The 23,566-nt window shown below is 34.9% G+C and overlaps 3 protein-coding genes across 3 annotated transcripts; 1 reads left to right on the forward strand and 2 right to left on the reverse strand.

Annotated features, from left to right (window-relative positions):
* Positions 1-2,539: 2,539 nt before the first annotated feature.
* LOC145050949 (uncharacterized) lies at positions 2,540-2,968 on the reverse strand. Its single transcript, XM_078999114.1, has one exon. It carries the CDS (start codon positions 2,966-2,968, stop codon positions 2,540-2,542), a length of 429 nt encoding a protein of 142 aa, XP_078855240.1.
* Positions 2,969-15,500: 12,532 nt separating this feature from the next.
* Positions 15,501-18,164, forward strand: LOC145055166 (Thioredoxin family protein). The gene is made up of 12 exons (XM_079003462.1): positions 15,501-15,954; positions 16,066-16,130; positions 16,271-16,343; positions 16,480-16,498; positions 16,623-16,742; positions 16,838-16,907; positions 16,997-17,040; positions 17,161-17,202; positions 17,350-17,409; positions 17,522-17,589; positions 17,792-17,849; positions 17,959-18,164. The coding sequence occupies exons 1-12, from the start codon at positions 15,641-15,643 to the stop codon at positions 18,046-18,048; spliced, it is 1,023 nt and encodes a 340-aa protein (XP_078859588.1). The 5' UTR covers positions 15,501-15,640; the 3' UTR covers positions 18,049-18,164.
* Positions 18,165-21,477: 3,313 nt separating this feature from the next.
* Positions 21,478-22,147, reverse strand: LOC145050950 (uncharacterized). Its single transcript, XM_078999115.1, has 3 exons — positions 22,034-22,147; positions 21,899-21,922; positions 21,478-21,801 (listed from the first exon to the last, which is right to left on the reverse strand). The coding sequence occupies exons 1-3, from the start codon at positions 22,145-22,147 to the stop codon at positions 21,478-21,480; spliced, it is 462 nt and encodes a 153-aa protein (XP_078855241.1).
* Between the last annotated feature and the right edge of the window lie 1,419 nt (positions 22,148-23,566).

Raw genomic sequence — 23,566 nt, forward strand, 5'->3', positions numbered from 1 at the left:
ATTCGGTCAAAATCGGTCAAACTCGGTCAAAGGGTTAAAATTGTCATAAAAAGAGAAAAAAATCAAGAATTTCAAGATTAATATGTATAATGCACTGAATGATTTATTATTTAACACAAACATGTGATTATTACTACATATATCTTAAAATTTCAGTAATTATCCACATAGTAAGATAATTATGTGTATTTCAGTTTTTATGTATTCACATGTATCTAATTTTGGTTATATATTTCAATCAAATTATGATTTTAACTTATGATTTTGACATATAATTTTCCAAAAAATATTTCTACATGAATTACCGAATCCAAGTACTCCCGAGTACTCGCTACTCCCCAGTCGGCCGAGCAGGTACCAAGTAGCGAGTTCTACAACCTTACTTTTGATATTTTTTTTTCTTTTCTTTTCTCGGGGCTTATGGAATCTAGCAAAGCCGACGATTGAACTTATTAGCACACTATAACACACACTGATCAACAAATTGATTCTTTTTTGTTTTTTTATTTGTTGTGGTGACTTTGCTTTTATCACATACGTGTGTTGTCATTTTATCAAATGTCTTTTGAGGTAGCCAGTGTTATACTTAGACAACACTTAATGAGGAAAAACCCATGAAGTATTTGATCCGTGGAATCCGACTCTCTAGTTCGATCCCATCAACCAAAAGATAAACCCATGAAATATATATTTCAATAAATAGCTTATCCGACAACAAAAAAGTTATCCATGACGAATGAATATTACTGCTCCATAACAATACTCAAACTATAAACAAATAGTTTATCAAATAACATTTACAAAGAACAAACAACGAAAAAAATTATCGCATCCGACCACCGCAACGCGGGGGCTCCCCATCTAGTTTTTAGTAAATATTGTTTTTTCCAAAGAGCATCGGAAGAGAAAAAACAATGGATAATGTTCTAAGTTTTTTAAATGATAATGACTTAATTCGGTAACAAACTATGCTCTGAGTATCATTGTATTTTTTTATACATGGTTAACTATTAAACTAGTTTGTAGCCTTCAAAATATATCATTTTAATTTACAATAGCTAGTGCAGTATAGCCGTTTTCTAATGATTTTGCCGGTGAGTCAATGACTGTATATGAGTTAATGACTATATATGGTAACATATTATTCTCATTGTATATATTTTGTTACCGACTTTTTACACTCAAAACTGTCATTAAAATAACATTTCTATTCAAAAATACATGAGTAAATTACACGAATGGTCCCTATGGTTTAGGTAATTTGCAAATTTGGTCCTTAACTTATTTTTTAACTCGGAAGGTCCCTATTGTTTGTTTTTGTTACGCACTTGGTCCCTATCTTACCTAAAAAGACCATTTTGCCCCTTGATTTTTTTAATTTATTTAAATAAACACACCCCCAAACTCATCCCCTTCACCTTACCTTATCCACCCCATCATTTTTCCCTATTTAAATAATAGTCTTTTTAGGTTATACAGGGACCAAACGCGTAACAAAAACAAATAGTAGGGACCAACCGTGTAACAAAAACAAACAGTAGGGACCTTCCGAGTTAAAAAAATAAGGTAGGGACTAAGCGTGCAAATTACCCCTAACCATAGGGACCATTCGTGTAATTTACTCAAAATACATCATTAAACATATTTTCCAATTTTTTATACCTTTTTAAAACTTCTTTTATAGCTTTTTTTAAAACTTGTTTTCAATTTTTTACAAATTTTTAATATTTTAATATACTCTTTGAAATGTTTTTCTTTTATATTTTAAATTTAAACAAATAAAAAAAATTAATTAATAAGCTTTAATTTGAGAATTTTGAAATTAGAAGGTAACTCTATTAATAAAATTTATATTTATTTATTACTACATTTATTGTAATTATTACATTAAAATATTATATGGAATTTAATAAAAGAAAAAACTTATAAAATGACATATAAAAAAAAATTAAAAATAACTAAAAAATGACATTTGGCAAAGAACCTTCATTTATTAGAGTGTGTATATATATATATATATATATATATATATATATATATATATATATATATATATATATATATATATATAGGTTCGGAAAACAAAAAACCCTAAAAATCATAAAAATGCATAAAAAAATACTTAGAGATTACAAAACTTTTTTTTAAATTTTTTTTTGAAAAAATCGCACATTTTAACACAAAATCGTTGAATTTTTTTTTGAAAAAAAAAATTTATTAAAAAAAAGTTTTGATTTTTTATTTTTTTTCAACGAAAATTTATAAAAAAGCTACGATTTTTTATGTGTAAAATAAAAAAAAAAACGCTTTGTGATTTCTAGGTATTTTTTTATGCACTTTTATGATTTTTAGGGTTTTTTGTTTTCCATATAACGTTTATATATATATATATATATATATATATATATATATATATATATATATATATATATATTAAAAACAGGAGAACAGAAAACCTGCCACAGTCAGTGGCATACAAAAGTCCATCAAAAGAAAAAAAAACAAAGAAACTAAGAAACTAAGACGTAACTTGGAATGTTCAGTAAGACAAAGGGCATTGAGACCATGATGCCCAGTTCAACCTATCAATTTTCCCCTTGTTTTTCACCCAAAGACAAGCCACTGATTTGATTATATCAATGACCTTATATGGTGGTAGCCGTTTTTTCTTGAATACCTTTTCATTTCGTGCTTTCCAAATACTCCATATTGTTCCATAATAGATTGCCAAGATAATATTTCTCCTATTTTTACACGTTCCCCAGCGAGAAACAGAATTCACTACATCCTTTACCATGTGGAGCGATTGCATATTTGTGTTACACCATCTTGATACCCCTTCAAAGACATTCCTGGCATAAGTGCAGTATACCAGAACATGGTCAACACTATCTTCAGAACTTCCAGAAATACCCCTCTCTTTGATAGCTCCAAAGCGACTAGGATCCTTCCCATTTTCGCCCGCCATATAAAACAATTAACTTTCAATGGAACTTCTTTGAGCCGATAGAATAGTCCATCAGTAACGTTGGGCATGTAATCTCATCTCTGTCTAAGAGCACGTACTATATATGTTCCCATCGGGGTAAGTCCACATCTCCATGTTACTCCATTGTTAGTGTGTTATTTAGTTAACTGACAGGTATGTATTTTTTTACAAGAGCCTTTCTTATCCCAACAATGTTATTCCACACCCCAGTTAATGTTCTCTTTGAGTAGATGTCATCAGATTTCGACTTAAGGTTGTGTAGGCTGGATATGACGTCACCCAAAGATGTTACGGTCCTGTTCTCAACTTCCACCACCATTTCATTAATAGAGACATGTTAAGGCTTTTTATCGTACCACACCTAAACCTCCTGATTCCTTGGGTGCAACAACCTTGTCCCACGAGATCCAATGTATTTTCTTTTTATCATCCGTAGCACCCCATAGGAATCTGCTCCTCGGTTTTTCGAGAGTTTGGATTACCCTATCAGGTGCTACAAACCATGACAAGAAATAAGTTGGAAGGTTACCAAGGACTGATTGGATAAGGGTCAATCTACCTCCAAAAGAGAGTGTTTTTTATTTCCATTTTGAAAGTTTGGCTTGAAATCTCTCTATGATCGACTCCCAGCTCTTCTTTAAGTTCATGTTGGCTCCAACGGGAACTCCTAGGTATGTGAAAGGTAGTGAGGATGGTTCGCATCCAAGAGCATTGGCACAATTTGAGACTTCCTGCATTTATGATCTAACACCAAAGACTTTTGATTTGTTAAAGTTTAATTTTAGCCCTGATGCGACATGAAAGCAATGAAGGATACGAGCTAGGTTATTTATGTTTTTCCTCGACCACTCGCCTAGAAATAATGCATCATCTGCGTATAGCAAATGAGAGATCACCGGGCCTCCATTTGGAATTTTAACACCCTGATAGATACCTAGTTCACAGGCTGACTGCATCGCAACACTGAGGCCCTCTATAGCTACAATAAAGAGGAATGGGGAGAGCAGATCACCCTGCCAGACACCTTTAGATAGTGGGAACTCCTCAGTCGAGCTTCCATTGACTAGAATAGAGGATCTTGCAGATCCAAGGCTTCCTCTAAGCCACATTCTCATTTTATACCCAAAACCCATGTGCATCAGTTTCATATCAAGGAAGTCCCAATTTATTGAATCAAATGCCTTCTCAAAGTCTACCTTGAATAGGAGAATTTTCTTGTTTGATTTTTTCGCCCATGAATAGATCTCATTAACCACAAGGGGCCCGTCAAGTATGTTTCTTCCCTTGACGTATGCTAATTGCACCTCATCAATACACTGCCCCATCACTTTTTTTTATCCTGGTCAAGAGGATCTTTGAGATGATTTTATAGATGCATCCAATGAAACTAATGGGTCTATAGTCTCTAATCAAAAGAGGGTCCTTGACTTTGGGTACTAGCGAGATGAAAAAGGAGTTACACGATGAATCAAGTTTGCCATGGAGCTCAAAATATTTGACAACAGCAGATATATCACCAAGGAGGACATCCCAATACTTCTTGATGAATTTGAAAGTAAATCCATCTGGCTCGGGGGCCTTCTTATTGCTGCATGCCCACACCGCGTTCTTTATCTCCTGTAATGAAATAGGTACTTCTAAGGCTTTTGAGTCAGCAAGATAGATTTTCTTGAAATGTCGGCTTACAAGTTTTGGCCTAATAGGCCATTTTTCATTGAACTTATCAGCAAAGAACGAATATATCCCCTGTTTTATTCTAGTCAAATCAGTGCACCTTTCTCCACTTATCTTTAGACCATCTATCAGATTTTTCCTGTTAATTTTATTAATGTATCCATGGAAAAAGTGTGTATTTTCGTCCCCGTCTACAACCCATTTGATCCTAGTTTTCTGTCTAAGATCCAGACTCCTGGTTTTTTCCATCTCAATAATTGACTTGTATCCCAAGTTCCTGTCAACAAGTTCTTGCTTAGTCAATTGCCTTGACTCGGCTTCAGTGTCCAAGTGATACACCAAAATTTTAAGCCTTAACGGTTCAGCCTCCTCCCTAGGGTATTCCGCTGCGTGCCATTTTTTAAGCCCTTCTTTATGTGTTTGAATTTGGCCTCTAGGTACAAGTCAGGTGTACCAAACCCCACGAAGTTATTCCAGCTGGAGATGAAAGCCTTTTTGAACCCATCCCTAAGCATCTAGGAGTTAAAGAACCTGAATAGGGATGGTTCGAAGTCTTTTTGTGATGTGGAAAAGAGGATAGGGCAATAGTCTGATACTTCTCTAGGGAGAGCAGTCACAAAAGCATGAGGAAAGATGCTAAGAAAAGAAAGGAAAACCAGGAATCGATCAAGTTTACTTAATTTGAGATCCGAGTTACAGAAACAAGTGAACTGATGTCCGCCCATTTTCATATCAATAAAGACAGTCTCGTGAATGAAGTTGTTTAAGTCACTTGTAGTTTTTACACAAAAAATTGAGTTAAATCTTTCCTCTTTCCTTCTCACAGCATTGAAATCCCCCATTATTATCCACATACCTTCTATTGAGTTTTTTATTTTCAGTAATTCCTCCCAAAGGTTGGCTTTTTCGGTACTGGACTGAGGTTCATAGACATTGGCAAAGATCAACAGCTCACTTACGCCACTCCAGTTGCCTATGTTTATTAGGAAATGTCTAGACGAGATTACCTCAATGGATTGAAACAAGCTGTCATCCCACACATTAAGAAGACCACCCGACCTTCCTGTTGAGTTAACTCTACTCGAACCAAATTGTTTTGTACCCCAACATCCCCTCACGTCAGTATTCTTTATATGCTATTTTTATTATCTATGTAGATTTAATAATAAGCTGAAACGCTCCACATTTAGTTTAACTGTTTAAAATGTTATAAAATCATTAAACTATCTTAAGATCATCTCTTGCGGAAATATGGTTTCAAAGACTTAGTTTTAATATACTTTGTAAAAGCATGGAGTATGAAGGTGGTCAATATAATATCATAACATCAGTTCAAAAAATAACCACCACATAAATTGTGATATTCTAAATATCAAATCCCTCCTCTATAGACTTCTTCCTCCACCCTTAAATACATGTCAAAAGATGTATGTTAGACTTGTGAAACCTAGTGAATAATATTAGGTCGGCCGTTTTAACAGCTTACATGTGGACCCTTAAATACATGAAAAAAGATATAGGTTAGGCTTGTTAAAACCTACTTGGGTCCATCATTGTCACACCCCAAAACCGGAACGGCGGAAACGTTCGGGGGTGGAGGACGCCATGTTAAGTATCACGAGATATGTATATGGTAAGCAAATAATAAACAACCATTTCATTTCAAAAGAAAGTGTTTACAAAGTGTGTTCACAAAACATAGAATTCATACACAAATAACAAAATAAGACTTGAAGCTGAAATGCTTCATCTTCTAAATCCCCAGCACGAGCACCTGTCTAATAGTCTCCTGAGAATACAAGTTATTTGAAAGAGTTGATCAGCAATTAAGCTGGTGAGTTCATAAGATTTTAGTGATGTGAGTAAGCTGTAAAATGTTGTTGAAAATGTATATGTAAAAGTGATGTAAGCTGTAAGTTCTGTTTTGAAAAGTTTGCCTGTTCCTTTAGAAATCCTATATTTCCTTCTTTAATGGAAGTTAAGTAAAATGACACTACAAGCCTTTCTATGCGTACTAAGTGGGTACAAGTTATATATATACTTAGAGTAAACAAACAATCGATTGTGCGCATCTGCCCTAAACTCACAACTCAACGGGGAATAGTAAGTAAGGCGGATAGCACACATTCCATTGGTTGTTAGATCGTTGTCATATATAACCTTGGTGTATTCACTTGTTACTCATGGAGTTATTTGTAATTGTTCCTTTATATCTAATGAAGAGTTTGTCACACCCCAAACCAAGGATGGCGGAAACGTCCGGGGGTGGAGGACTTCATGTATAGTATCACAACAACGAGTATAATAGTGCTCAAAGTAAATACAACCAATCATATATATATATATATATATATAATTGAAAGAGTTACATCAATGTATGAATTACATGTTCTAAATCAGTTACAATATGTAGTCAATAAGTATGAAATGTTTGACGCCTTAACGTCCCATCCTCAAAAGCACTTGGTTACCTGTTCAATGATTTCCTGAGAATACAAGTAGTTTTGAAAAAGTGTCAACACAAAGGTTGGTGAGTTCATAAGCTTTTGATGGTAAGAGTATGAAAATTCATCTTTGTAAAGCGAGGTATGTTACCAAGAAAATCCAATATTTTCCTTATAAAAGTTATGTAATCCTAAGTACCGGGACCGGAAATGAACAAGTATTTGTCATACTTAAAGATATAAAGTGGTTTTAAATTGGCGTAAAAACCCTTCTAAATTTGAGAAAAACACGTAATGAATGATGTGTAATCTTAAATACCAAGACCGAAAGTATACCATAATATCTGAATTATTGATATAGAAAGTGATCTTAAATCGTCATAAAATCCCTTTTTGATTTATACAAAAAGAAATCCCGTAAACTTTATGTATGGTTAACTCCCTATGTGAGCGCTATAATCATACTATGACTAATGAACCTGCCACGACGTTTCTCAGGCGTCGCGAAACTGATATGACATTTGTCACCCGTAGACCTGCAAGTCCCACTGTAGCTAGCAGCAAGGTGTGGGGTGTCAAACCCAATATAGATCTATACACAACTATCACGATCTCCTTACAAGAGACTCTGATTATAACTACCAGGAATTCTAACCCATACTCTAGGAGTATTGAGAAGGATAACTCACAATTTAAGTTAACAAGTTTACGTGTGGTGTGCGTGAGTGTAAAACCCTTTTTCTATGGGAATAAAACCTTCCGAAATGTACTTGTTGTGTTAATGGGAAACATAAACCATACCTATTATAGTTTATCCGGAACGTTTGAAATGGTGATGTACGCAAACTATATTCAATGTAGTTTATTCAATTGTTTTAGTAAAATGGATGTACTTTGATTTAAAACAAATGTGTTATCCTTTATATTTCAGGTGTATTTCAATATATCAAATCCATTTATTAATTGATGCATGTTTATAAACTAAGGAAAAATGTCATTTATTTGCAATAACACACATTCATATAAAGATATACACCTTGCTCAACATGTTACAAGGTGATAAGAATTTTTTAGCATTTTTCTGTTATTACTAGTTTCGATCGTTATTATTAGAACATTTATAAAAACTTCTTAACAGGTCCAAATCAGAATCCGTAAATTCCGGGAGTTTGGAAAATGAGTCTAGTTATTCATAAATTTTTCCATGATTTTTAGTGACCTTTAACTTGTGTGAACAAGTCCATAATCACAGACTGGTCCGGATTGATGTTTGAAATGATAGACAGTTTTGTAAAAATCATCATAAATTGTAGAAAAATCGTGGAGATGTGCAAGTAGTCATTTTAAAGCTAAAAACTTGAACTACGTGCACCTAAAACAGTTTTAAAAACAAAAATGTTTAAGTTGACCAAAATAGTCCGTGAATGGAGTCCAACTTTTATGATGAAAGCTGTTTAGAAAATTTTAGTTATGTTCTTGGTGTTTTAACTTGTATTCTCCCCCATAAAACTTAAGAAAACATGATAATAGAGGGGTATGAACTCACCTTGAGTGATTTCAGAAGAGGATTGGTGAATAATGGAAGTAAACAACTCAAGAACACTTAAAGATGTCTTGAAGATTTTCGAGAATCTAACATCAAAGTGATGGAGTTTGTGTAAGCAATCAAAGGTTTGAGTAGAATGAAGAGCAATAATCACAAGGAGGGTGAATTATACTTACCAAGAATGTGAGAAGGCTTGATACTCAGCCTTGAATCTCGAATTTTGATGGAGAAAGTTTGAGAGAAAAGTGGAGATGGATCCTTGGTGAAATGAGAGCAAATGAGAGAAGTGAGGAGAGATGATGGTTTGTTCCAGCTCTAAAAACGTGAGAAATGGTGATAATTGAGTGGAAAGGACATGGAAGTGACATAGGTAAGGTGGGGAGGTGTGGTTGGTCATAGAGTGGGTGTGGGGTGGTTGCTTGTGTCATAAGGTAAACCAAAGTCAACACTCCACCTTAATTATTCACCCATTAGATTTTATTATTTAAATAAGGATTTTCATGAAAATATGATTAAATTATGAATATTTGGGGTTTATTTTGTTAAAATACGAGTTTGGGTGAAAATCCCGCATTAAAATCTTGAAAAACAGGCTTAAAATGATAAAAATATCAAAGAAGGGTGAAAAGTGTCGAAATTCCGAAATCTTGCCGAGGTCTCGGCCTCTGATGCTTGGAGCCGAGAGTAGAGCTGAAGACCGAGAGAGGGAGAGAAGAGACCGAGAGGAGAGGGTTCGGCTGCTTGGGGCGCCTCTCTGGCCGAAGGTGGTGCTCGGGTGCTTGGGGACCAAGAGCCTCGCAGGTTCTGCTCATCAAGAGGGACCGAGAGCCTGGTCCTCGGACCGAAGGTCAAGCCTCTCGGGCAGAAAGTGAGAAGGGAAGCCTCTCGTGCAGAAAGTAAGAAGGGAAGCCTCTCGGCTCCTAAGAGGTTCCGGTTCCTAAAGTCCGTTTTTCGTGTAAACTTCCGCTTTTGGGCTGATTTCGCCAAATTCGAGGGTCGGGATGCCCCGAGTGATTATAGAAAGTTGAGAGAGGTTTTGAGAGAGATTTGGGAGAGATTTCACATACTTGGAGAGATTTCTCATACAAAGAGATTTTTGAGAGAGATTTCACATACTTGGAGAGATTTGGGAGAGATTTGACATTCTTGGGGAGATTTCTCATACAAAGAGATTTTTGAGAGAGATTTCACATACTTGGGGAGATTTGGGAGAGATTTGACATTCTTGGAGAGATTTCTCATACAAAGAGATATTTGAGAGAGATTTCACATACTTGGAGAGATTTGGGATAGATTTGACATTCTTGGGGAGATTTCTCATACAAAGAGATTTTTGAGAGAGATTTCACATACTTGGAGAGATTTGGGAGAGATTTGACATTCTTGGAGAGATTTCTCATACAAAGAGATTTTTGAGAGAGATCTCACATACTTGGAGAGATTTGGGAGAGATTTGACATTCTTGGGGAGATTTCTCATACAAATAGATTTTTGGGAGAAAACGATTGAGAGAGGTTTCATTTGTGACCTTTTTGAGTACCCGACTTCGCAATGCAAGGTCCGTAAACCCTGTTAAGCCTTGTTTAAGGATCTTTCACACTCCCGATGAGTATGCAACATTGTTTTATCGGTTTGGCTCGCTACGTACCACAGTTTTAGGTTAAGGAGATCTAGATGTACGCACTTTTTGATTTATGATCGTTCATTAGAATAGGGAGTTGTATAGATATTACATAATGTAAATTCTAGTACTCACGGGCAAATTGAGTCGAACAGTTTGACTTGTTGACTTCGGTGGACTTTGACTTGACCGGAAATTGACGGTTGTCACAGAGTTCTTTTAAGAAAACCTATATTTCTTATAGTAAAATAATGACTACGGTGATTACTTTTATAATAGCTTTGTTTATACTGCTATATATAATCTGATATCGGGTAGATAGTTAATTGGGGGAATCTGCCCTAAGCCCACAATCCAACGAGAACAGGACGTCGGGGGAAAACACACATTTAACTAACTGTCGGATATTAGTTATATATATAAACATGGTGTATAAACTAAGGTATTATAGAGTTAACTCACTTAAAGTCCTTTTAAAATTGTACTGCTTAATAAAATGGATTAAGCCTTTTCTGGGAAATCTCTAGTTTTGTCTACCAAAAACACTGACTTTGATAAGTAAGTTCTGTACTAGAAAAACTATGCTTTGACTCTGTGTTATAACCCGATCCATACTTGGTACCCTTATGATGACTTAATGTATACTAAGCAATAATATATATAGATTCGGGTAGATAATAGATTGTGGGAACTCAGTTCAAGACCCCAATCCAACGAGAACAGGCAATGAGACGGAGAACACACATCCTATTAGTTGTCGGAATCTATTAGCATATATGTATCCTATAGTGTATACATTAAGGAATCATAAGATTAGCATTATGGTCCTAACCTTTAAAAGTAGCCTTCTACCAAGACTCGACTGTTTGAAAGCAGTCTTCTACCAAGACTCTACTGTTATGGAAGCAGTCTTTAACCAAGACTCTACTGTTTTTGTCAACTGTAAAGTACATTCTCCCTAGTTTATAACCTATCTCGATTAGAGAATAGATCAATCTTCAAGTGTTACCGACATTTTATGAAAGTAATGGGAGAAATGAGTACCTTGATGTCGTTTATAAAGACATACGGATGTACTATCAACCTAAAAACATATGTGTGTTTTATTACGGTCATAATGTGAAAGCTAGAACCCGTACTAACCCGCTCTCATGTATGAGGATTGAGGGAACCAAACGCGACCCGAGCAAATCCATGCAAGCCGTGTAATTCACATTAAAGTTGCATCCTGTCTGCGTGTTGTCATGCTATAGCAAATTAACTATTTAGTTATGTTCTGTTTTGTTCTGTTCAGTTTCAGTTTATGTTTTGTTCTGTTTCTGTTTCTGTTCTGTTATGTTATGTTATGTTCTGTTCTGTTCTGTTCTGTGTGTGCTTCATTGTACTAGAAGTAATGAATAGCATTCTCCTAAACTATACCTATAATAGTTTACTAATGTTCTAACTGGACTAATACTGAAAAGACTCATTTATCTACAAAGTTATGCTTATACTTTAAAATGGAGTTTTGTATAACTATAAAGTAACATAAACATTAGAAGAGTTTTGAAATGTTTTAACAACTTATAAATAACATAAGTAATATTTTGAAAGAATGTTTAACAACAAATAATTACACAATTATCATTGTGTTCAACTTGTATTCCCCCCCTTAAAACAATTAAAATAGTTAAAAGATTCATTACGGGGTATGAACTCACCTGATGTGGGTGATTCAAACGGTTATGCGCGTACGGATGAGAAGTTCCACGAATGAAGTTTCGAGACACAATAAGTCCTAAATGACATATAAGGACACATATTGACATAAATATAGTGTTTACAACAACTATATGAAAGGAAACACCTTAACCAAGTGTTGGAATCACATGTGATTCAACCTAGGAGGGTATAAAGGCACTTATATGAGTTTACTACCATGATTTCACGGCCCAAGGGAGTTTACGGCCGTAAACTCATGGTTACTCATGGGTTATTGCTAGTTTGAAGTCTAGGGAATTATTTAGGGACATTAGCTCTAGCCTAGGGTGAGAAATACCACCTTCTTTGGAGTTTTTGAGGTGTTCACGGCCCAAATGAGTTTACTACCGTAAACTCATGGCCAACTATGTTTATGAGGGTCCTAAAGGTCATAAAGAAGCATTCTAAATTCATGCCTAAGCCCTTGAAAGTGTTTGTGGCATCAAAACACCTCTATCTTGAGTTTACGGCCCATGGACCATTTGGTCATGTGTTTGCGGCCGCAAACACTTATGAGAGATGATATTTTGATTGTTTTGAGTCCTAAACACATCTAGGTAAAGTTCTATGCTTGTCTCTTGGGTTATGGAAGGCATTTAGGGCATTTTGGCACCCTAAAATGGAGTTCACGGCCCAAGAACTTCCTTGGCCGTGAACTCACTTTTGGTCCTTGATTTTAATTGATTTTGATGCCTAAACATGTCAAGGTTTGTCCCATGTTTGGTTTCCAAGGTCTAGGGGGCATTGGGCACACTTTGGCCCTTGAAATGGAGTTTACTCCCCAAGGTGTTCTTGGGCGGTAAACTCACAGATCTTGGTGTTTTCCTATGATTTCTAGTGTATTAAGCATATATAAAGCTTTAAAACAACACTAGATAGAAGTACTCACTTTCCGGAACAAAAGTCCGAAGATCCTTGAGAGAGAATTTGGCTTTTCTCTAGTTGGAATTGTAACTAATGAATAATTTGGTTCAGAATTCTATATATAGTCCTGGGATTTTTGGCAGAAAATATTTTATTCCCGGAAAGAACTCTAATATCATAGAGTTTTGGAATAACAGAGTTGCACAAAACCCAAGTGCAACCTCTCTCCTGATATCTCCTTAAGTGTAAATCCTGAGTTGCTCAAACTTGTCCCAAAAGTTTGAAAGTTAGCAGAAATAGACTTGGCTTCTATTGAAGTGGAAAATTTTGGGTTGTCACAATCATTCTAAGAGCTTACATGTGGAAGAAAGTAACTAAACACATGTACCTATATGAACCCAAAATTGTTTTTACTATCAGGTTTGACATAATTATATGGTGGTAACAAGATGTTATTCATTCCTCAAATATGTATCTCAAATGACCAAAAGTAAATTATTTTAAGTTTATAGTTTTTTAAGATTATCTATTACATAATTGTTGTTTATGAACTTTGTATTTTTGTTAAATATTTTGGCAATACAAATTTCTACTGTGGGGTTTGAGTCGTCGTTTAGTACAGACGATCGTGTAGGAGACCCATTGCCCATATAGAATAAAATTGTCAACTTTCATAGCTAAGGATTTAGTTCGCATACAAGATTAGGTGGGAAAATCGAGGAAGCCAATTGTAGATGACGATTATAATAAACTAAAGGAGGACAACATTGTCATAGTTAATAAGTCTATAAGTTTCATGTTTATTTGTAACATATAATATGTTAATCTTAACTTTGTTTATTGTTTTATCCATAGAGAATGAAGTGGCAATAAACGAACAACCCGGAAAATATCTACGAAAGATTAAGTTGCAACATTTGATACTTTGTTACTTTCATACATTTGTTTTTATCTTGTTTTAGAATGCTGATACATATTTGGTGTTTTGGTTTTTGAACGGTTTGAATTAATGTTTTTTTTTGGTATTTTTTTAGAATTAATGTTTTGTTACTTAGTGAAGTTAGATTTGTGAAGTCAACAAAAGATATATGCCATTTTACTAGACAAAAATTATCTATGGACTAAGATTTAAGGAGCCAAAAAATAGCTTAAAATATCAGCTTTATGGGCTACTTTAAATAGGAAGTGGGGTGCCAAATTTCTGATGGGCTGAAATAATTTCATTTTCTCAGGATGTTTTATTGATTATGGAGAAATTATTATATTGTTCACGAGGCCCAAAAGTGCATCAAACTTACCTAGAAATTTGCGTATCATTGTGTTTCCTTGTGTTAATTAGTTGGCGATGTTCTAATCGTTCAATGATGTTGTAGGGTTGATGATGCGGGTTAAGATTTTAGATACATGCAGTTTCGAGCATTATAGTACTGCTCCAACGCAAAATTATATTTTTCATACTTCAAATCATCACCGGTTCTAATTAAGTTTTCTTTTTTTTTAAAAGGACTAACACGTACCATACTAAAATTTACTCATAAATTACTCTTTTTGTCCACTACAAAACTTGAACCTCAATCCTTCAGAGGAGTGAAAAATTATTGATCATAACTGAAAATGACTAAAATGGTAGTTTTCTGAATCATTCACATTCAATCATGGATAAAGATTATTCCGTTAATAAAAATGCTTTAAAATTTGTAACTTTCAACATTCTAATAATAACAAATGTCTTTTTTTTATCATAGGGACTAAAACAATATCATTCATTTATATCAAATCCTTTATAATAAATAATTGTTTCTTTCACTTGTCAAATTCTCAAAAGTTTTGCCACATGTAATTTTATGGGAGTTTTAGAATTATTATTTTCCACTTGTCATTTTTTTAGAAACTTCCATTTTTTTAAAATAAAATTCCACAAAATTCTAACGAATTTTATAAGGAAAGAAAATCATTCTATTAATTTGATAATAAAGTCTTATAAATGCTCTAAAGAATATTTGATTTTTTTATAAATGTTCCAAAAGATTACATTATGTTATGCAGAAGTGTTATTTTATAAAATATTTAATATTTAAATATTGATATTAAACTTTTATTTTTAATAAACACATGTAGTACACGGATCCACAATATAAAAATAATTATAATAACGAAATAATAAAAAATAAGTTACTTTTAATAATATATTTATTAATATTTTAACCATAATTTTACTGTTAAGGAGCTCATACCGACATTCCCCTGGCGGTTTTTGAAATTACTCAAATTTGGCATTTTCTCTATAAAATAATGAACTAGGTTATAATCTGTGAAAATCATGGTCGGTATATTTAAAATTTCTATATGGATAAAAAATAATAAATGTAAAAAAACCATGATATTGATTGTTAGTAATTATGATTTAATTTGTTAAACAAAATAAACATAATAATGTTATTACGATATGATTTGTATTTTCAAATTTTGAATTAAACTTGATTTGTTAAAAAAAAATAATAATAAAAATCATAAAAAAATATCACGTGTCAAATAGATATTCTAAAAAAACCGATAAAAAAACACAAATCCAAACATAAACAGTCAAACACAAACACATGGTCCATGGATGCACTTATTTTGTGGTGTAGATTGTAGAATGATAACAGAACTTGTAGATGGTTTAGCTAATTAACCTCGGCATCATGCTTTCCACAATGCTACAAAGTACAAACTCCCACCCGTTTCCTTAAGCGCATTCACCAGTCACTCGCCGGAACACCATGGCCGGCGTTCTGAACTTCAAGTCAACACCACCGATTTCTATGCCCATTAGGCGTCATCTCAAAACAAAAACATCGAGTAGCAATAGGGTCTCTGTGATAAGATCATCAACAGAAATTTCCGATACCGCTTCCACTTCTTCTACTTCAATCAAAGAGGAACCAAAATCAGGGGTTTCTTCAATCACTCCTCCGCCTAATTTCAAGCCTCCGGAGCCGAAGCGGTTTGCCGTTAGACCGGACAAGGTTGCCGACGTCATTACTGCTAGTCTGAATCTCTTGTTTCGATTTGGGACTGGTGTTTTTGTTTCTGGGTAGGTTTCTACATCGTTCTTCAATTGAAAACTATTAGTATTCATAATTAATAATCAATGATGCTGTTAGTTGATTTTAAGTACTTCAAGTTCATATGTGTGATCTATCAGGTATTCAGTTTCTTTTGTGCCCAAGAACGAGTTTCCATCTGGCCAGTATGGTCTTGAAGTTTCTGGTAACAATATCTGCTCATCTCATTAATGGCTTTATATTAAGTTGTTTTAAATAAGCAAAATCCCAAACATGAAACACTACCTTAGTATCTTCAAATGATAACTATTAACAACTAATATATAAGGTATGCTATGCTTGCAGGATACATAGTAAAAGAGAGCTCAAAATTAGGCCCCAGACCCGAAAAGCCTATTGAGATATACGAATTTGAAGGGTACTAAAAGAGATGATTTTTGATATTTCAGTTTTTATCTATTATGTTGTTCATTTTTTGAAGTTTTGATTCTTATACTCTAATGAATTGAGGCTGAATCCATGTATCAAACTTTCTCCTCATTGTGGATTTTCAGCTGCCCTTTCTGTCGTAAGGTAAGATCATCCACATTTAGAAATCATAGTTTTTTATCGTTGGGAAAAAAGTAATAATAATTAAGTTTGATTCTATATTTTAACGCATCAAAATTAAATTTTTCTGTTTGTGGAATTATAACAGGTGAGAGAAATCGTTGCTGTGTTGGATCTTGATGTACTATTTTACCCTTGTCCAAGAAATGGCCCGACTTTTCGCCCTAAAGTTGGCCAGATGGGTGGCAAACAGATGTTTCCTTATATGGTATGCCAATACTCCTTTAAAAATATAAAACTCAATTATTAAACACAAATTTCAGTTTTTATTTTTTTATATTATCTTTGTTTCCTTTTGTGCAGGTAGATCCAAATACAGGAGTGGCAATGTATGAATCAGATGATATTATAAAGTATCTTGTCCAGAAATATGGTTAGCCCTCTTTCTTCTTTTCTTTTTTTTTTTAATTGTTATTGTGTTACACATAATCTCTGAAATGTGGTGTTGATTCCTTTATCCAGGAGATGGAAGTGTGCCATTATCTTTGTCACTTGGTCTGTTGACAGTAAGTAATAAAAAAAAATTCAATTTTAAATCTTCAAGATTATGTTTATGTAAAGACCAATCAATGCATAAATAAATCATATGTTTTCGAAATCATTCTTGTTGACTAATTCCATTACAGACTTTGACCGCAGGTTTTGCCATGATTGGTCGTATGGGGAAGGTACAATTTCTACAATATGACAGTCTTGGATTGTATTTGTTTTGCATTGGTGTGACTGAAACTAAAACTGATGTCAATAAGACAAAAATTGTAACTCCCAAAAAAGTAATGATGACATCATAGTAATTTTTTAATACTTGTGTCTAGGGGAGCATCTATACCAAGGCAAAGATGCCAGCACAACCTCTTGAAGTATGGGCGTATGAGGTAAGAAAGATACTATCAATATTCAATGCTGAAAGGTGAAAGGTTTGTTTGAGAGAGATTATTCTTTGTTTCTTAAGATGTGAAATTATAATCGTTAACCATTCTGTTTTAGGCATCCCCTTTTAGCAAACTTGTGCGTGAAGTACTTGTAGAGTTGGAGCTTCCTCATATTCTTCACAGGTAAACTCATATTATACTTGAGAGTTAAGCTTCTGTTTATTTCTACTCTAAAGGACTTAATATGGTAAGAATGTTTCTTTCTTATTTACTTAATACAGAGGAAACGACTTAATAGAGAAAGTTAGGGAAAAGAGGCTTTTCCCATTAAGTTGTAACATTTACACCCAAAAAATGCAATTAAATAATAAACCTTTGCTTTCAGTTGTGCTCGTGGAAGCCCAAAACGACAAGAATTATTTGAGCGGGTTGGACACTTCCAGGTATTTTCTTTTTGTTTTTTGTTTTAAGGATTTCCAGTGTCATTGAAAAACTGTATGAATTTATGATTTTTTTTTTTTAAAAGATGAATTAATTAGCTTTCACTGACAGGCACCTTATTTGGAAGATCCAAACACGGGGGTGAAAATGTTTGAGAGTGCTGAAATTGTGGAATATTTAAGGGCAACTTACGCTCTTTGATCCCCTTTTCATGTAAATTATAGTTCCGAGGCCTTAAAAAGTAAAACAACGCCTTCTTGTAGAAGGAAATATTACAATAGATAAATGATCCAATTAAAAGGTTACCCTTGCTCCAACTTTTTGATACAAGTAGCCGTCCAAGTCAAACACTGCATAATTTGTCATATCATGTTTTCTGTAACAACTAACAGGATAAAACAAACCAACATTTGCACAATGGCTGACGTTGAAATTATGATAGCTGTAACAACTAACAGGATAAAACAAACCACATTTGCACAATGGCTGACGCAGAAATTATGATAGCAGTGTCACAATTTTTTTTCCGTCCATATATAATAACATAAAAAAATTAAAAAGTACTAGTACATTAAACAGATCCATTACATCTTAATATTTAAATTTGACATCTACGGGTATATATTTTTTGAAACCGATCCATTACATTTTTCAATTTCACTTTCATAAGGGCTTATTTTTCAACATAAGAAATCATGACATCGTTCAAAAAATCATCATCTATTTTTTTACGCAAGTCCGTCTTCAAATACTTTATCGCAGGAAAACATCTTCCGACTGTTGCAGTTGTGACGGGTAAAACTAAAACCAACTTCAACAACCTTAAACCATAGGATAAGATGTTTCCCCGTTTCCACCATCAAACGAGAAAGGTCGGAAATTCTTTACAAACTAGTGAAACGTTCATCTTTATGCAAAGCATGATAATATATCTTAAGTTCACCATCAAGTTGCATCATTTGCACATCATCAAAATCTTTTTTGTACAACTTTAGTGAAACATCCCAAAAATACGGTCCAAAAATTTCGTTTTCCAATCATTACTAAAATCAAAAATCATCCAACGTCATAGGTAAAATCATGAATCATGTATCATAAAACATCATAGTATCTGTCACAAAACAAGATCTCATATCAAAACATCAGAGTAAACTCCCAGAATAATATTGTGGTGTGTGTCATGTCATCATCCCGAGCTCTTCCCCTTGCTACTGGAAGTACCTGAAACCAAAACTGAAACCGTCAACACAAGCTTAGTGAGCTCTCCCAAACTACCACATACCATACACATATAACATTCAACTACGAGATACGGGTCCCGCCCACACTCATGGAGATACGGGCCCCGCCCACACTCCGCTATATCTGAGATACGGGCCCCGCCCACACTCAGCTACTAGGCAAAAATACAAGTATGACACAGACAACAAGTAAAACTAATCTATCATTCAGGCATATATCATAATCAAACTCAGCTACGAGGAGATACGGGCCCCACCCACACTCAGTTATCTAGGAGATACGGGCCCCGCCCACACTCCGCTATCTCTGAGATACGGGCCCCGCCCACACTCAGCTACTAGGCAAAAATACAAGTATGACACAGACAACAAGTAAAACTAATCTATCATTTAGGCATATATCATAATCAAACTCAGCTACGAGGAGATACAGGCCCCGCCCACACTTAGCTAACTAAGAGATATGGGCCCCGCCCACACTCGACTACTAATCATGACATGCTGTGGGACGGCCTTGTTGCCTTAGACCCGTTCCTACTGAAGGGAAACTCACCTTGTATGACTGACTGCTGAAAACCTGAGTGAGGAATCCCTGCCTACTGCTCCGGTAACTCCCCGACTATAAATTCCATAATGACACTTAGTCAAAAACTGATAACTATTCTTAGGGTAAAATGACCATTTTACCCATGGCCAAAGTCAACATCCCGGTCAAAGTCAACCTCCAGTTGACTTGATTCACCGAGTTGGTCCACCAACACACCGAGTCCCTACTCTTTCAAAATGATACAACCCCCGACTCTACTCGTCGAGTTTAGCAAGAACTTGACGAGTTCTCCTTCAACCATAGCATTGGGACTATCTTCAACCGACTTGACGAGTTCATCCTTGAACTCGTCGAGTTCATCTTCATCAGATGAATGTGTCCAGTCTATGACTCGCCGAGTTATATGAACAACTCGTCGAGTCCGTCTTCATGGGTTGGTAGATTGCCTTGGACTTGCCGAGTCTGTTCATACACTCACCGAGTCCCATGATTTCCAGGTCCATAATCATGTCCATCTTGTTGAGTCCCCTTCTAGACTTAACCAGATTCCTCAGAAACAGAAAAGGTTGTGGAACCAATACCCGACTCGCCGAGTCCCAAGAACGACTCGCCAAGTCCCCTAAAGTCCATGTCCATAAACTCGATTTCTGTTGAGCTCATCTCATCCAAAGGGTAGATTTGACCTCCTAGGGTCGATATAACACGTAAATTCATGAACTTTACGTCCATGCATGGGTCTTTAAGCTCCAAAAGACCCAAAATGAGGTCTACAAGATGCATGGGGCTCTTATGGCCACGAAGTTGGCACCTTTATGCCATGAAAACCCTCCAAGGTTCAAGATCTGAGGACCTTACTCTACATTACACTCTAAAACCCGAAAATGGCTTAGAAATGTCCCAAAGATGCCAAGATCCAAGCCCTAAAGTAGATCTAACAAGTAAGAATTCAAGGTAGGAGATTTTTACATCAGAAGGTTGCCAAAGATGAATGTGTTCCTAGATCTAATCTTCTTTCCCTAAGCTTGCTTGCTCAAAACTCTTGCAATCACCTTCAAAGGCACCAAAACACACTCAAAACTCAAGAGAGAGGCTCACAATGAACTAGGGTTTTCTGGAGACAAGGAGGCTGACAAGGGAAGTCCAGGAGAGGGGTTTAAGATGTTTAAATAGGGTGCAAAACCCTGAGAATAGGGTTTCTTCCTGGCATACCTACTCGTCGAGTCCATGCTTGGACTTGCAGAGTAGTCCTTTTAAATCCTGTGACGTTTAAAGCATCTACTCGACGAGTTAGGGCTTCCAACTCGTCGAGTAGCTCAACATAAATACTTGAATAAATGAATAAAGGATTGCGTACCAGGAACGGGGCGTTACATTTAACAACTTTGTTTTGTCAAACTTAGCAAATGAATCACAAGGACTCAAAGCCTCCATGTATTCTATTAATTGGGTGCTAAGTTCACTAAATCGATTCCTGAATTTTCTGATTTGCATATCCATAATCGTGTTGAAAATTTCAATTTCAAAATGAAATTGGTTAGCAACTTTAGTCTTACGGCCTCTCGATGTGACATAATTTTCCGTCATCTCCACAATATTAAGATTATGTTTTTTTTGTCAAAAAGAAAATATCTTCGATAAAAGTTTAGCAAACATCGTATCTCTTAAAGACTTAAATGTCTCCATTGTCCCTCTAACCAAAGAAGCCGCTCCTAAAATGTGTTGATCATTTATTTGAAGATGCTTTGACAATACGTTTGTGAGGTGTAAAATTTCATACATCAAATGTAAGTAAAACACGAAATCAAGTGTCTTGAAATATCTTAAGATACCAAATGCTTGATTTCAGTTACTTAAAGTGGATCCTTCCTCTTCGACATAAGCAAGAACATTAAGAACCTCCGGAAATAAGTTCATCAAACTTGTGATTGTTTTGAAATGTGAATCACATCTTGTATCTCCTGCTCGAACAAGAGAGCTCTCTTGATTTAACCCTCTTCCGGTTTCAAGTTCACCATTTCCAATTGACTTTTGCACCATTTCTCTTTGACTTTCCCGTAGCATGTATTGTCTTTTACATGAACCACCTACCACATTAACCACCAAAGAAAGTTGTTCAAAGAAGTCTTCAACGCCATCATGCTTCTTTGCTACACCCACAATAACTAACTGAATTTGGTGTGCAAAGCAATGCACATAATGCTGAATCATTATCTTGTTAAATCAAATCTTTTAGATCGTTGAATGCACCTTGCATATTACTTGCCCCATCGTAACCTAGTCCTCTTACCTGATAAAAAATATATATCAAAGATTAAAGCGAATAATATTCAATTAAAGTTCATAATAAGGAAAAAGTTTTAATTATCTGGAGCATACTCAACTTGTTACGGGTAAAAACTTCATCTATGGCCGCTTTAAGAGTCAAAGAGGATGTATCTTTCACGTGTACAACTCCAATGAATCTTTTCTTCACCACTCCAAGGTTGCCGACATATCTCAAAACTATAGCCATTTTTTTTAAATACATCATTAGATTCATCAACCAATAAAGCAAACACATCTTTACCAATTACTTTGCAAATACTTAAAATTATCTTTGTTTAAAAGCATTCAACAATTTGCTTTTGAGTACTCAGGAACGTCACTTGATTATTTTGAGGAGCATTTTCTAAGGTAACATTACGAGTGTCTTCATTATGATCTCTCATGAAAGATAATAACTCAAAGAAAAACTCTCTATTAAGGGAGTCACTCGACTCATCATGACCCCTAAATGGTAAACTATTTTTCAATAAATTTCTACAACATTAAACTGAAGCACCTAAATGAAGTTTATAGTTACTCTCCTCAATTTTGGTTTGCTTCTTGAAGGCTGTACTAATGGTTTGTTTTTCTTTCAATAAAAAATCACAATTTTATCTTGCTTTGTGATGAAAACTATCAATACCACCCATATGATCTATCAATGATTTTTTTTATTCCGAGTATCAAAACCATGTGAATCAAATGTATCTCTCCCGTTTTGTTTTCCCACCATGTCTCCACATACATAACAAAGTAAAGTTAAAATTAGAAGGATTCAAACAGTTTTTGCTTCCGTTTTGCTCCATTTCTGCCACTAATCTATGTTATTATCAGGATTGAGTTTTTAATGATTAAATTTAAGAGTTTGATTTGATGTTTTGAAAACTTTTGTTCTTAGAATTATGTATAGTGCAATAATTTTGGCAATGATTCAGAGTGGGTGGTCTGTCAGGGAGACGGACCATCTCGAGACTACAGATTCAGATTGAGTAAATGTGATCATATTGCTAGGGATTCGTTTATTTTTAGGTTTTAAAACCCTGCGAGGGTTGGTTACGATTGCCTCGGAAAGGCTGGGGTTATGCTCGTAGTTGTGGCCGTGTTGCTCAAGTTTTCTGGCGTGTAAGGGATGATAAGAAACGATTTCGAGGAAGAAATCAAATTTAAGTGGGGGAGAGTTGTAACATCCCGCTTAAAATAGAATAATTAAATAATAAACCCGGAACCCCGAGAAGTAATTTTACTATTATTTTAAATTATTATTGTCCAAAAATCAAATAATAATTAGTGGGGTGTTGGTTTCGGGGTGCCGAATAATATACTTTTGATTTCCAAGGGTTAAAGAATAATACCAGACTTATTCTGAGAATGATTCTTGAAAACAGGGTAGAAATGGTAATTTATTGATCTTAATTGAGAATAATTTGTAGAGGAGGGTTTGTTTTGTAACTGTTGGACTTATATTGAAAAGAATTATGGGAGCAAGGGTTTAAAAGGTAAATTAAGGATTTGTTTTGAAAGAAAAAGGAGGAGGAGGGACCATTTCCGTCATTATGAGTTGAAGTTTGTATGGACCAGGCATATAACCCGTAACTAACTCGTTCAAGCCCTTACCTTACTTCAAACA

Source organism: Lactuca serriola, chromosome 5 (genome assembly GCF_051521515.1).
Source record: "Lactuca serriola cultivar US96UC23 chromosome 5, Lser_US96UC23_V15, whole genome shotgun sequence".
Classification (NCBI taxonomy): Eukaryota; Viridiplantae; Streptophyta; class Magnoliopsida; order Asterales; family Asteraceae; genus Lactuca; species Lactuca serriola.

Coding starts and splice junctions, on each gene's coding strand:
- LOC145050949 (XM_078999114.1), bottom strand. CDS start 2,968: ATGGCGGGCGAAAATGGGAAGGATCCTAGTCGCTTTGGAGCTATCAAA.
- LOC145050950 (XM_078999115.1), bottom strand. CDS start 22,147: ATGGCTATAGTTTTGAGATATGTCGGCAACCTTGGAGTGGTGAAGAAA. Junction 21,923..22,033: donor TTAAAGCGGCCATAGATGAA/GTTTTTACCCGT, acceptor ATTTTTTATCAG/GTAAGAGGACTAGGTTACGA. Junction 21,802..21,898: donor GAGGACTAGGTTACGATGGG/GCAAGTAATATG, acceptor CACCAAATTCAG/TTAGTTATTGTGGGTGTAGC.
- LOC145055166 (XM_079003462.1), top strand. CDS start 15,641: ATGGCCGGCGTTCTGAACTTCAAGTCAACACCACCGATTTCTATGCCC. Junction 15,955..16,065: donor ACTGGTGTTTTTGTTTCTGG/GTAGGTTTCTAC, acceptor GTGATCTATCAG/GTATTCAGTTTCTTTTGTGC. Junction 16,743..16,837: donor AACAGATGTTTCCTTATATG/GTATGCCAATAC, acceptor CCTTTTGTGCAG/GTAGATCCAAATACAGGAGT.